The sequence below is a fragment of the Paramormyrops kingsleyae genome, chromosome 9 (assembly GCF_048594095.1).
Source record: "Paramormyrops kingsleyae isolate MSU_618 chromosome 9, PKINGS_0.4, whole genome shotgun sequence".
Taxonomy (NCBI): Eukaryota; Metazoa; Chordata; class Actinopteri; order Osteoglossiformes; family Mormyridae; genus Paramormyrops; species Paramormyrops kingsleyae.
Genome location: NC_132805.1, coordinates 37,188,573 through 37,203,075, shown reverse-complemented (window position 1 = coordinate 37,203,075; position 14,503 = coordinate 37,188,573). Strand labels below are relative to the sequence as shown.

The 14,503-nt window shown below is 55.5% G+C and overlaps 1 protein-coding gene across 2 annotated transcripts; it reads right to left on the bottom strand.

The window, feature by feature from the left end:
* Positions 1–14: 14 nt before the first annotated feature.
* ptpn23a (protein tyrosine phosphatase, non-receptor type 23, a) lies at positions 15–14,501 on the bottom strand. Of its 2 annotated transcripts, XM_072716967.1 has the most exons (26): positions 14,263–14,501; positions 11,607–11,681; positions 11,133–11,260; positions 10,475–10,551; positions 10,337–10,386; positions 10,122–10,253; positions 9,922–10,002; positions 9,559–9,690; positions 9,288–9,335; positions 9,031–9,087; positions 8,249–8,307; positions 8,004–8,083; positions 7,774–7,888; positions 7,547–7,612; positions 7,021–7,166; positions 6,410–6,709; positions 6,083–6,237; positions 5,789–5,940; positions 5,243–5,422; positions 4,227–5,116; positions 2,494–4,160; positions 2,098–2,282; positions 1,889–1,993; positions 1,542–1,680; positions 1,332–1,445; positions 15–1,231 (listed from the first exon to the last, which is right to left on the bottom strand). In XM_072716967.1, exons 1-26 carry the CDS (start codon positions 14,344–14,346, stop codon positions 659–661), a joined length of 5,790 nt encoding a protein of 1,929 aa, XP_072573068.1. In that variant the 5' UTR covers positions 14,347–14,501; the 3' UTR covers positions 15–658. The 2 variants fall into 2 exon arrangements, with proteins under 2 accessions (XP_072573068.1, XP_023681553.2); XM_023825785.2 differs by having other exon boundaries at positions 2,494–5,116.
* Between the last annotated feature and the right edge of the window lie 2 nt (positions 14,502–14,503).

The window sequence follows — 14,503 nt, the reverse complement described above, 5'->3', positions numbered from 1 at the left end:
TGACGGGACACTGATCACTCTCAGAACACTTACTTTAATCCAGGTGTATTTACAGGGTTATAAGAAAAGAAGCAAACAGGAGTTAAAAATATGCATTACAATTTCTGGTCTGCTGATTCTGGTGTGTTTTTGTAGGTAAGAGAGTGAGCGTGGGACTGGGGAAATCAGTATTATTAAAGCCAATTTCAGTAATAACTACTCTTCCATTCTGCTCATCATATATACGTACAATCACCCAGTCAGATTGGATACACCACTGTAGCGTGTGTATATGTACCTGCTATGCAAGAAGCTAATTAGGATCCTAGCCAAACAACAGCCAGCATGGCTGTCTTGTGTCCACAATTCCAGTTAAACGCTACTGTGCTCCTCCCCCCCCCAACACACAGCTGATAGGAATTTAGATCTTCTGGACCTCAGAATGCACCCACCACAGTCGCTGTCTTTCTCATGCAGACTGGCCACATGAGGAGAGACAGGGAGACACGGGCGATAGACAGCAGGACATAGGAGAGCATGCTTGGATAGCCAGAGGGCCGGTAGAGATGTTCAGGGGAACACAGACAGACAGACCCACAGTGATGTGGTCCCAGGGGACAGAATGCAAAGGGAGGACAGGGGACAAAGCATAAGGAAGAGGAGGGCATGTAGTGGCTCTTCAGGTCTTGTTGAGTGTCCACAGCGGGTCCAGGCTGCTGAGCGGGTCGTCCCCAGATGGGTCTCGCTGCAGGCCCTGCCCGTTGTGCGGCTGCAGGAAGCTCTGCTTGTTGATCCTGGGCTTCCCTCGGCTGCTGCTGTCTAGTGTGAACGCCTCGGGCGTAAGGGAAGCCAGAAGCTCCAGGGAGGAGGAGGAGGAGGAGCTTGTGGGTTGGGGCGGAGTCGGGTGGTGATTGGCAGCAGGGGTTGGGCCAGAGAGGTGATTGACAGAGCCATCCAGGCTGTTGCCCTGCTCTGTAGTGGGAGGCGGAGGGGACTGCACCTTCATTGGTGGGGAGGGGGATAGGGAATGGGGAGGACTGAGAGACAGGGGCTGGGGTGCCGTGTAGGGGGCATGGATGGCGGTCATACTGCTTGGCTCTAGGTTCCCGGGGAGGTCGGAGCCCAGGATGGAGCCCTGCTCCGGGCTGCTGCTCGGTGGCCGAATGCTCAGCTTGGCGATGGTAGCCTGGATAGAGCTGATTGGCATGTCCCCTCCGAGGACAATATCCTGGGACTCCTGCCGTGAGTACGCCTAGGGCAGGAGGACGGACAGGACGTCAGTGCTGCCTGTAGATGCAGTCGTCTCCCCTCCATACTCAACCCTGAGCCAACGTGTTAAGTACTAGACGTACCCTGAGAACCGCACTGTTGGGGGTTCTGTTGCAGGGGATGCTAGGGATCCCATGGCGCTGGAGAACCTGCTCTGCGTGCATCAGGACAGCTTCGTAGCAGAACTTGAGGTGAAGCTGCAGAGGAGGCAGGGGGCATCATATGGAGCGTGGCTCGGTGGGGGGGGGGGTCAGGTAGTCGGCCCCCAGATGAACAACTAGGCAAGTGGTTACCTTCTCCTGCAGCATGTTCTTCCTCTGCTGCCTCATCTTCCTCACCAATGACAGCAGGTCAGGGATGTCGTTTCCAGCATCAAGCTCCTGCAGTGCTGCATACAGGAGGCAGAAGGCACCAGTGCGCCCCACCCCCGAGCTGGAATGGAGGGAGGGATGGAGAGAGGGAGGGAGGGATGGAGAGAGGGAGGGAGGGATGGAGAGAGGGAGGGAGGGAGGAGTCACACATTCAATCAAACCACCTCCTCCCAGCCATTTATCCCTTAAGCTTGATATGCAATTAATTACATAATTATAGAACGTCACAAATGACCCAGTGACCCTCAGCGCCATGTTCTTCCCCGTACCTGCAGTGCACTACGATAGGTGTGTGTAGGGGGCGCTGGTGCAGGTAGTGTCCATGGACCTCCTGGATGAAGCGGATCAGATTGCTCTGGCTGTCCGGGAGCCCCCTGTATGGACACACGTGCATCATTCATACATCAGCTTGTTCTGGGGTCACGCACTGGCGTCACACACTGGCGGCAGTGAGGAGCGACCCCGACATCCCACTCACAGCTCAGGCCAGGAGGTGAACTGCAGGTGTATGATGGTGCGCCTCAGACTCTGGTCCCGGTACTGCAGGCTGATCATGCGCTCCACGTGAGTGGGCGTGGCCTTCTGCGTGGTGAGCGTCAGCACGATGGGGCCGTGGGACAGCTGTTGGCCGCGCTCCGACGGGAAGTAGCACGGCACCTTTTGCTGCCAAACAGGAAGCGACACCCTCAAGACGATAGTACTCAGTTTGATAGTACTGTCAAACAGGCTTCTTACAGTGACCGTTCAGGTTTCCATCAAAGGCATATAATCATATGGTACAGCCACTGGCTGGGCACTGACTGACAGTCTGTTGGGGTGCCTTAAGGATCCACGCTCTTAGCGGCTGCCCTCCCACAGCCCACAAACCCCCTACCTTCTCCAGCTCCTGCTCCGACACCAGCATGACCACCACCGACACCTTTTGCTCGTAAACCATGAGCCAGAAGTCGGCAGCAGTGCCGGGCAGCGGGGCCTGCGTGGCGATGAAGTGGGGGCAGTAGGGGGACAGCTCCCCCACGGTGCTGGCGTTGATGTAGTCGTCCTTGCCGGAACTCAGCAGCACGCGGTTGCAGTCGTAGGGCATGACGTCCTGCCGGCGGTTCTTCATGCTATAGCAGCGCGCCACGGCGATGGAGAGCTGGCGAACGTCGCGCTCCTGCTGCTCCTGCAGCTCCCGCCAGCGGCCGTCCAGCTCGGCCGGCTCCGCCAGCGCCTGCACCTCTGTGCCGAAGCGCTCCAGGTCCTCGCGCAGCCTCTGGATGCGGCCCGGGGCGCCGTAGGGGTCGCCCTCGATAAGCCGCACGCCCGCGGGCTGCCGGGAGCGCTGCCCGTCCTGCGGGTCGGCCTTGGTGGGTAGCAGTACGTGGCCGGCCGCCTTGGGGCCCCCGTGCAGACCCTCAGGGCTGCTGGACAGGAGGTCGTCTGTGCTGGAACTCATTCGCTGGAATAAGGGGCCCGAGCCGCTGGCGGGAGGTGGGGAGGCGGAGGACACGGGGGGAGAGGAGGCAGAGCCAGGATGGGGGAGGTGGGCCACTCCTGTGCTTCCAGTGAGAGAGGGAGAAGGAGAGGGGTGCTGGGGTATCAGCACTGGGGAGGGAGAGGGCGACATCATGCTGGGGGGTTGGCTGGCTGATGAGCCCGAACCGGGTGGCAGCATTGGTGGTGGGGGGGGGGCTGGGTGGGATACATGACCCCCGGGTGGTGGGGTAGGGGGACAGTAACTGGGGCAGGAACTCTGCGGCTGAACAGGACCAGCAGGAGGCTGGGGCAAGACGGGACCCCCTCCCGTGTAGCACACTGTCCCTGACTGCTGGGGCAGGCCAGGCAAAGGGGCAAGAGGCAGCTGAGCATTAGGGGGCAAATGGCCAGCAGGCGGGAGAGGCTGCGAGGGGGCAGAAGCTGGGGGCATTTGGGGCTGGTGGGGCAGAACACCATGAGGCAACAGTGGTTGGGAGGGGGCAGAGGCTGGAGGCATTTGGGGCTGGTGGGGCAGAACACCAGGGGGCATCGAGGGCTGGGTGAGTGCAGAGGCTGGGGGCATTTGGGGCTGGTGGGGCAGAACACCAGGGGGCATCGAGGGCTGTGTGAGTGCAGAGGCTGGGGGCATTTGGGGCTGGTGGGGCAGAACACCAGGGGGCATCGAGGGCTGGGAGGGGGCAGAAGCTGGGGTCATTTGGGGCTGGTGGGGCAGAACACCAGGGGGCATCGAGGGCTGTGTGAGTGCAGAGGCTGGGGGCATTTGGGGCTGGTGGGGCAGAACACCAGGGGGCATCGAGGGCTGGGAGGGGGCAGAAGCTGGGGGCATTTGGGGCTGGTGGGGCAGAACACCAGGGGGCATCGAGGGCTGTGTGAGTGCAGAGGCTGGGGGCATTTGGGGCTGGTGGGGCAGAACACCAGGGGGCAACTGCGACTTGGAGGGAACAGAAACCGAAGGCAACTGGGGCTGTTGAGGCTGGTGGAGCAGAACACCAGGAGGCACGGAGTGCAGAATGCCATGAGGAAGGGGGTGCTGGGCGGGGCCAGAGGCCGGGGGCAGCTGAGGCTGGTGGGGCAGAACACCAGGGGGCATCGAGGGCTGGGCGGGGCCAGAGGCCGGGGGCAGCTGAGGCTGGTGGGGGGGTATCGTTGCTCGTGGCATCGGGGTCTGGCCAGGATATGGGGAGACCTGAGCCTGGGAGGCAGGGGGCACTGGATGGGAGCCGGACATCACATGGGGAGGGGGATAGCCTGGCCGAGGGGGTGGGGCCGGCAAGCCTGGGTGGCTGAGAGGTGGAAGCTGCCCTGCAAAGGCAGGCTGCTGGAAGTGTGGGGGCATGTACCGGGGATACTGGCCCTGTACCTGTGGGGGCTGCAGGGGAAATGGGGCTTGCGGCTGGGGGTATCCCTGAGGGGGCATTCGTGCTTGGGGGGGATACTGGGGAAAATGGCCCATCTGGGGTGGGGGCATATAACCAGTAGAGGTGATGGGGGGCATTGCGTGGCGGAGGGTCGGGGCGTAGCTGGGAATGGGTGTCTGCACGCTGTCCACCGTGGTAGTGGATGGCCTCACGACGACTGCACCCCCTGGTGGGCACGGCTGGGACTGCGGATGGGCGTAGCCAGGCACAGGTGACGGCTGGGGAAAGTGGGGCTGGCTAGTGTGAGGCGGCTGAGGCAGGGATCCCGGGGGGGCTGGCTGGGGGGGGAAGCGAGGCAGCTGGGCATAAGGAGCGGAGCCGGCTATCGGCCAGTGCAGGGAGGGCACTGCGCCACCCCCAGGTAAGAAGGTGTCAGGGCCAGGGGGGCGAGCTCCTACCCTGCCCACCACTGGGAAGGACATGTCTGGTGGCATGCTGCGTAGCTCCTCAGGGACATCCCCCCCCAGACTGAGGATGGCCGCGTTGATCTGGGCCAGTTCAGGGTCTTCCAGGGAGCTGGAGGAGTCCATCTCAGACGGTTTCTTCTGCAGGGGGGGTTTAGGGGCCGTGGGCCGAGGGGGGGCTTTCTTCTGAAGCTCCCTGAGAGAGAGAGATGAGTGTGAACCTCCACTCTGCACTTCGCCTTCAGGCTTAGAGGTTCTGTATGAGGTGCTGTCCGGCCCGAGGTTCTACACGGCATCACCCACATCGGGCTCTGGGTCTCACCTCTCCAGAAGGGCTCGGCGCTCCTCCTCGCGGGCCTTGCACGTGCCGCGGGCCTTCTCCAGCAGCTGGGAGGCCTTCCCCTCCAGGTCCTGGTAGAACTCTCGGCCCTCCTGAGACTTCTTCATGAGGTCCTCATAGGCCTCGTAGGAGGAGACCAGCATCTGCACGGTGTTGTTCCACCTGGACACACACAGAGCAGTGAGTGGAGGTGTCAGCATGACACACACACACACACACACACACTCACGTATGTTTATGGGGACTCTCCATTGATTTCTATGGGCTTAACCCTAATCACAGCTATGACAACATTAACCCCTACCAAGTGCTAACCTTAACCATAAGTAACCAAGCGAAATACAAGATTTTTGGCATATTAAGTGTTTTGATTGCTTTCACACATTTTTATCAAATTGAGGTTTATCCTTGTGGGGACCGAAAAAATGTCCCCATAAGCTAAAAAGTTGCAGATTTATATCATATTGTGGGGAAATCTGGTCCCCACAATGTGATAAATGCAAACACACACAAAAATGTGACACTCACTTGTGCTCCGTCTCCGTCAGGCCCTTGCGCACCATAGCGTACTGCACGTTAGCCTCCGTTAGCGCTTTCAGGATGTTCTCCTGGGCGGCCAGGTTCTGGTCAATGTAGAGCTTCACCTGATCGTATTTCTTCAGCTGCTCCTCAAACAATTTCTGTGAAGACAGGTGGCCTCACAGAAGGTCAAAGGTCGCCCCAAAAGGTACCAACCAACCAGAAATGTTGAGATTGCAAGGGGTCTGCCCTAGGGAATCGCAGATCTACACACACATCTGTGGGTGGGTGTGTCCACCATACCTTCATGTCAGCACGTTCAGTGGTGACCAGGACAGATGTGATGTCGTCTTGCTGGATAAGGTCGCGCAACTGCTTCTCTAGGGAGCTCCGCTGGTCTCGCATTTCCTGCACCTTCCCCAGAATGCGCTTCATGCAGTGAAGACTTGCAAGCTCGTCTGGCCACCAGGGGGCAGAGAGGAGCACAGTCAAGACAAAAACATTCCCCCCAAAATGCAGACCAGAGCAAAGACCTTCAAAGCGGGTTTACATCAGTGCTGTTGGGGCGTCTGGTTTTAAGAGATTCATTTCTCTTTTAAATGTTTCTTTAAGCCCCGCCCATCGCCTCACCCTCACTGAGCTGGGGGTGGGGCAGCGTCTCCCGCAGGCTGTCCAGTGGTCCTCCCAGCAGCCGCAGGTGGGGTACGTGAAGGTTCATGGCACGGTGCAGCTCCGTATTGGTGAAGCTGGCTTTCTCATGAGCTTCCAGATACTTCTCAAGGTCACGGCGCAGCTCAGCGAGAGGGGGGGGCTGGGGGGGCGGCTTCACCCCTGCCTCCTCCAGGCTCCGCTCTCCTGCCTCGTCCTCATCCAGAACATCCCGGATCTCACGCAGTGAGGCCTCCACATCTGTGAACACGCCTGACAGCACTGTGGGGGCGGGGTTAAAGGCGGCGATTACACGGAATCAGCGATCTGGTCACCTAATCCCAGTCATCTGTGTGTCTGTGCTAATGTATGTTCAGTGAGTTTATATATGTCGCACAATGATAAATGGTTAAAATTGGATTTACCACTTTCCTTGTTGTGAAGACAATGAATCCTGCAGCTAAGGAAGGAGCCCTGATATATGGAGGACGACACGGAAGCTGGGTATTTGAGTGTGTGTGTATGTGTGCTGCGTGTCACGCTACGTGGATATAGCGTGAGTGTGCAGGCGTGTGCAGGCGTGTGCCCCCCACCCTGCATGGACTGGACGAGGCTCTTGACGGTGTCTGGCCGCACGCTCAGGGCAGCACACCTCTCCATCAGGACGGGGGGGATGTGCTCGTACATGCCCAGGTTGTCCACGGTGTTGGGGTCCAGGCACAGCGAGTCCATAAACTGTCTGTTTCACACACACAGTACAATTTGTTTCACCTGAGTTGATACAGTTGTTAAAAAGTGAAAACTTCCATGAAATCACCAATAAACTATGTCTATTTATCCAACATGTTATATAAAATACATACCGTGTTAGAAAACTTTTCAGCTGTATGATTTCAGGACAGACCAGTCACTCTGTTAGGAACATTACGGCTTTTTGGTCGATTCGCTGCCTAATGTAATTTGCATTACTTAACATCGCACGTCCTACAATGTGACTATTGCACGTGCGTACATCGCGATGACTATGCTGAAACGATATATCGTGCAGCCCTAGCGCGAGTACGCATATCGAGAAACAGCCATAATGACTGGCAAAGCCCCCATTCCACATGAACTCACTCTAGAGTCTCGTTCTTGCTGTCGATCTTGGCCATGACCTCCCTCAGCAGCTTGGCTTTCTCCTCGCTGAAAGCAGAGAGGACGGCAGGGTGAATCGGCGCCTTGAGTGGCTGCCGGCCCCTTTTGGAAGGGAGGCCCGAGGGCTTCACGCAACCGCAAGGAGCCCTTTGTGCCACATCTGCAGCACAGCCGCATGTGGAAACGCAGCCCCATTCCCCCCCGCCCACCTGTAGAGAGAGGAGGCCTCATGGGCTGCCATAGGCACCAGTTTGGAGAAGATGTCTGGCCCAGTAACGCTCGGGTCAGTAGGGTTCACCGGTAGGCCCTTCACCAGGGGTGCACCTGGGGGGGGGGGGGCACAGGGAGACGGGTGAAAACGTGGTGAATGTGTCTGTCTGCGCCACCGCAGCCAGGGGGCACTGGAGAGCTAGTCCGCCTGTCCGGTTTATGGCAGCACCTTTTACAGAAGGCAGTGTGTCCAGAGCAGGCACAGACTCATGGTAGATGAAGTCATTATCCTTCTTAGCAGAGTTGAACCTGGAAGATCCGAAAGACCAGAGATGAGCAAAGACAGCAAAGGGTCAGGAGTCAAACAGCGAAGGATACAGTGCATCACAGAGTCAAAGCAAAAGGGATCAGGAGTCAAACCCCACCAGGTACGGCATGCCACTGAGTCAAAGTAGAAGAGATTAGGTGTCTTACTTTCCTCCGATGACGTCCATGGTGAAGCGTAAGGCGTCCTGCACGCTGTCAGGCTGCCCCTGAAGAGATGACATCCCACTTAGCAGCTCTGAATAACCATCTGGTCACACTCCTTACCTGCTGAACACGGACTCATGCCCACAGCCTCGATTCACTGCACCCAGGCCTTTGCATTGAACACCTCATAGGTCACCGTATCTCTGCCCCATTCCCCCTCAGACTGAGAGCCCCCCCCGCCCCCGCCCAGACCATTCCCCCTCAGACTGAGAGCCCCCCCCCGCCCCCGCCCAGACCATTCCCCCTCAGACTGAGAGCCCCCCCCCGCCCAGACCATTCCCCCTCAGACTGAGAGCCCCCCCACCCCCCGCCCAGACCATTCCCCCTCAGACTGAGAGCCCCCCCCGCCCCCGCCCAGACCATTCCCCCTCAGACTGAGAGCCCCCCCCGCCCCCGCCCAGACCATTCCCCCTCAGACTGAGAGCCCCCCCCGCCCAGACCATTCCCCCTCAGACTGAGAGCCCCCCCCGCCCAGACCATTCCCCCTCAGACTGAGAGCCCCCCCCGCCCAGACCATTCCCTCTCAGACTGAGAGCCCCCCCCGCCCAGACCATTCCCCCTCAGACTGAGAGCCCCCCCCGCCCCCGCCCAGACCATTCCCCCTCAGACTGAGAGCCCCCCCCCGCCCCCACCCAGACCATTCCCCCTCATACTGAGAGCCCCCCCCGCCCAGACCATTCCCCCTCAGACTGAGAGCCCCCCCCGCCCAGACACCGTTACATTACCTTGGCCAGCTTCATCGCCTCATTCAGCTTGTCTAGGGAGCTCTGCAGGTAGGCCAGCTGTAACAGAATATCTGCGCATGAATTACTGTCCCTGCCTATCAACACAAGTAACAACATTAACTTCACACATTACAGGGCTTTTGAATGATGTCATCTCTTTACTGCAGGCTATTTCCTGGCTTTCAGAACAGTGACATCAGCCAGTCACTGGGACAAACACACGAGTGACGAGGACATGCATGGACACGGAGACGCACCCTTTCCCCGTACTTCTGCTGCTCCTCTGCCTGCTTCCCCATATGCAGCTGCAGGGAAGGTAGGGGGTGTCACCAGGGGACTGACAGGCTCGTCAAACATCACAGCTCTACTCACACATTTGGTTAACAATTCACTGAATCACTGCAGTCTCTACTCAAACCTACAGCAACCTACACACACCACAATCAGAACACAACACTGTCTCCATACAGAACCCAAGATAACAGTGATGGAAAGGGGTCACCATGGAAATTCTCTCAAGACCCTCACATGAGCAATGGCAGCAAAATAATAGATCTTCATCTGCACCAGCTTCTTCCAATCCTTCTGAATCTTCCCCAACAAAGAAGCCGTATCAGAGTTCTCCAAGGTCCAGCATGCCTCCCTGTAATAGTCGACCACCTGCAGGGGGTGACAGACCATTATCCAAAGCAGTTACCCACCCTACCATCCAATCATATGAAACCCAAGGCTGACTGTAGGATCGGGGCTTTGCTCCCTAACCCTGATGCACTCTGCCGTCACTCTGTGTCTCTGACTTTGCACCCTAAGCCCATGTTATTCTGACTCTCTTCCCCACAGGGCTATGTGCAGTGAGCTTTAACAGGGTTGTAGCCGAGTAGACAGACCTACCTGGGCACTGATGCGAGCCACCAGGAAGCTCTTCCTGTTATCCAGCATTGACTTCTCCAGCAAACACTCCTGAGCCTGGCCCTGAAGCAGAGGGATGGGGCAGTGTAACCATGACAACTCAACAATGCACCAATAAGGCCCTGCATGCGTGCATGCGTGAGTGTGCACACGCGTGTAACTCCTGTGTGAGAGCTCAATACCAGCATGAGGTTGATGTTGAGGTTGAGGATCTGGTGACTCATGTCCACACTAAAGCTGTGACTGAAATGGTCCTTCAGGTAGGAGAAGGCCCCCGCTGAGCACTGGAAGTGCGTGCAGGACACCTTCATGCCCTGGTTGGGGAGTGGGGGGGGGGCACAGTTTAGCATGCAGAAGCACTCAGGCTGAAGAGAAGGACCAGGCCGGGCCAGCTCACCTCCTCCGACACCCTGTTGTCCATGGCACCCAGCATGGAGTGGAGGGCCCCTGGGGGGAGAAGAACATGACGGGAAGTCAGCAGGGCACAGACACGGCAGATACGTGGGCCCCTCCCTCGAGAGCTCCCACTCCTCACCCAGGTTGTAGAGGATGCACGCTTGTTCATAGCAGATGTCATCGTGAGTAACCGTCTTCCCAGAAAAAATCTCGGTCCTTGGACAAAGGCACAGTGGTTATTTTCATCGTTAGTTTCTCTTTCTCCTCCTTTCAGTTCTGACCAGTTCTGATTGGCCCAGCCCTTTCACAAATGCAAGTGCCTCACGAAATAGCAGGACGGTAATCTATTATCATTTTTTGACATTTATTAACTTGACCACTTTCCCATCTTTAATGATACATGTGAAAAAAAGGTTTCTTAATGTGTCCAAGTACTTCATGAACACAAACTGCATTTCATCCAGTAAAACTAGTTAAAGTTGGTGGTGGACACAGTTAAAGGACTGGAAAGGCGCACTGATCCAGGACCAGCACTAAGGCATGGGAGTCATGGGGGCTGTAAGTGTACAGGAGGGCAGGGACCTGGCCCCAAAACAGAGCAGGTGTATACGGGAAGTCACTAGGTCAACAAGCAGACGGAAGCTAAAGAACCGTATCCCAGACCAGAACATCCGAGTGACCTTAAGGGGCCACCAGAGATGCTTCTTCATAATCATGGGCAGAGTGCAGCACTACAGCAGCACTCAAACAGCCGCAGGGAGGAGTCCAGAGGCGCGCGCTGCAGGGCGGGGGCTCACCAGGAGATGGGCACGGCGGCTTCCTGACCGGAGCCCATCGGGACGCGACTCTGCAGGTAGTGCAGCTGCCCAAAGTACTTCCTCAGGGTGCTGCAGCCCTCGAAGTCCCTGGTGACATTGACCGCACTCTGGAGGGGTGCAGTCGGGCGGTTAGACAAACACACACACACACACACACACACACACACACACACACACACACACACACACACACACACACACACACACACATACACTCACAGATATACATGAATGGAGACAAGATAAGCTTGTGGAATCGGAGTCATTCTGCAGCCCTCTGCTCTTAAAGAAATTACATGGTAAGTAAGCTGCTGTTTACCATCACATTCTCTACACTCCTTCTGCTTCATGCCCCGCCCCCTTACTGTCATTGGCTACCCTCCAGTCACATGGACAGATCCATGACCTGCACCGACGCTGTCCCACAAGGACCCCTCCTGTCCCGTCACCTGCCTGGCGCAGCTGCTCCAGCTTCTTCAACTGATCATTGTAGTTGTCTGGATTCTCCCCATAGTTCTTCAGGATGAACTGGAGCAGAGGAGAAGAAGTACAGCTATGAAGCCACAGGACCAGCACATCCCAGAAGACGGTTCGCCAGCCTTCTCGGGGTCGGCATTCTGCTGTACCAGAACGCACATCTGGAAATCAAATCCCAGGCCTGAAAGTCTTCATAGGTAGCTAATTCTCTAATGATCCATCCATATTATCAATGCAAAATGCAAAAAACCCACCCAGTCTGAATCTTAGTCACCCCCACCTCTGTTTGGCCTGACAGCAATCCCACAATTCCCCGTGGCTGTCTTTCATCGAGGGCTGGAGCATGTCGTGCTGTCGCCTGCTCCGTATGCACCCGTTACTACCCCTGTCCTGAGGGCTACAGCTACATCTCAGTCCCTTAATAGGGAGCATAAGTGGGGGGGGGGGTCACACCCATGTAATGCCAAGTGAAGAACGCAAGGCTCAGTCAGAGCCCAGAGGATCCAGACCCAAAAGGACATCAAAAACAGGATGCTGGGCTTTTTGGTCTGGAAGAGTGACCTCGGGACGACTTCCCGGATCCTGTCACCAGCACCCTTCACCGTGGTGAAACAATCATAAACTACGACGACACCAGCATCTTCCGAAGGTCACATGTGAACAAGCAGGAATGGATCACTTTATCCCAGTAAAACGGGTATAATGGCACATTCTACCAGCCTACATAACTATTTTAATTTAAAATAAATTACGTTAAACACGTCAGTGTCAATTTCAGACCTGCCACACCACCATGCCTTTGAAGATCAGTGAAAAACAACAACCTAACAGGAATCTCTGACTAACAGTGGTATAGAGACAGACCTGCTCCTCTTGATTTTAATGCTCTGAAGCAAGCAGGACTCACTGACACACTTCAGAGAGATAGCAGACACACCACTGATGCAGCTACAGCCTCATTGCCTTGACTCATCATGTCCCACCCCCTTATTCAAATAAAGAGAGTGAGAGTAGCCATCTTGTTCAGCTGGATATTTCCGTGTCAGATCAGGGCACCGTGGATTACAGCAGCTGACAGATGAGCTGACTACAAGTCAGGCACAGCAGGGCCCAATGCGAGCATTAAATAACCGGTGATTGACGGTGCAGGGAGCTGCTCCCCACTATGAGTTACACAGCCTTATTTCTCCCACCACTAACACAAAGAAGCGCAGTGCTTGGGGACTGGATTGAGCGCGAAGAGGTGGAGGCTACCAGGAAGCCACTGAATACCGATCATCAGAGATCCAGAAAGAATCTTACTGTGCAATTTAATGAAACGTCGGTAGGATTCTTTGGATGACAGTATCAGCTGAGAAACTGAACAGAATAAAATATTCTGCCACACCTGAGTGTGTCATGTCAGCAGCAAGGAAGTGACTCAAACTCGAGCTGTTAGCCTGGTCTGACCAGAACAGCTGTGCTCTTCTTACATGTAGGGATGGCATTAGCTTCATTAGCAGTTAAACAATCAGCAATTTGAATTTCAAATCGCGGTTCTCAGATGCACAATTACTTTTCAAAGTCTGAAAAAGGGGTTGATTTAAACAGCGTGACTAAAACCATTCTGAAGTCAACATAAAAGCATAAAAGAAAAAAATATTTTGATACGGCACTAATACAAGGAATCTGGTTGGCCTTGACACAAGCATGTAACTTGCCAGCGTAACTCACTCCTTAAATTTTACAGTATTTTCAGTATTACATCCAGTATCTTCATTTAACCCTAATTTGGTTTCAAAATATCTACCAAATCTTCCAGAAACATGTCCCTGGTTTTATTCAGTTGAGTACTGCTTACTGTTTTCCACGCTTACGCAGAAGACATCCAGCTTAAGAACTCATACCATAAAATGACGGTCCTCTAAGATGGCATCTAGAACTTCCCGAAGGACTAGGACCCTCACAAGTTTTCCTGGAGCATAAATGCAAAGAGTGACAATGTTCTGGCCTTTTGGGCACTGGTGAGGTGCTTATCCTCACCAGCTGCTGGCCTGGTCTCAATACTGCAGCTTAACTTGACGACATGACGAAGAAAAAGAGTTTGGACAGGTGTCAGAGGGCCAGATACAGACAAAAATTTAAATAGGGATGACACGGTTAAACGCTAAAGCGACACATAGACACGGTAAAGCTGCCAGGACACGATCGTATCCACCCCCTATCCATCAAAAAACCGTATTAAATAAGGAAGGAGTGAGAGAGCGACCATAATCCTACGGGAAGCGGACTGGTGAGGAGAGGCGGCCACGGATCCCCTCAGGATGTTTCCAGATGAAGCAGCTGAAAGCTCAAAAACAGCACGTCACGTGTCATGTCAGTATGATGGTGAACTACATGCCGGTGACACACCCTGAGGGAAAAGGAGCTGTCTATTTGACCATTAAACAGACGCGCAGACGACCCTGTACTTATCTCCCTTTGTCAGCCAGCATACAACCGTCTTCGTATAGGATTAGCCAGGCAAATTGATATACATAACAAACGAGTTCATTTAGTCAGGCCCAACGTTAGCACTCAGCGGAGGCTGGTAAAGACGCGCAGGTCCTCCGTAAAACACTGACCAGCCCGCCGCGCCTTTCTCCCGGCTCACCTGCCTCACGGCCGGGCTGAACTGAAACTCCCCAGCCTCTTTCAGATCCAGCCAGATCATGGGCATCCGGGGCACCGCTTCCATGGCGGCCACTTTGCTCGCCTCTTCCGACTTGAGTGTCTTCTGACACTGTAACGCAAATGTAAATGTAGTCCTTCGGCCTTTAAGCAGGAGTTCCGGTTGTTGTTTTCCTTAGTGTTCCGTTTACGCCTGTTTCATGTCCCATTTGCACTCCTACAGG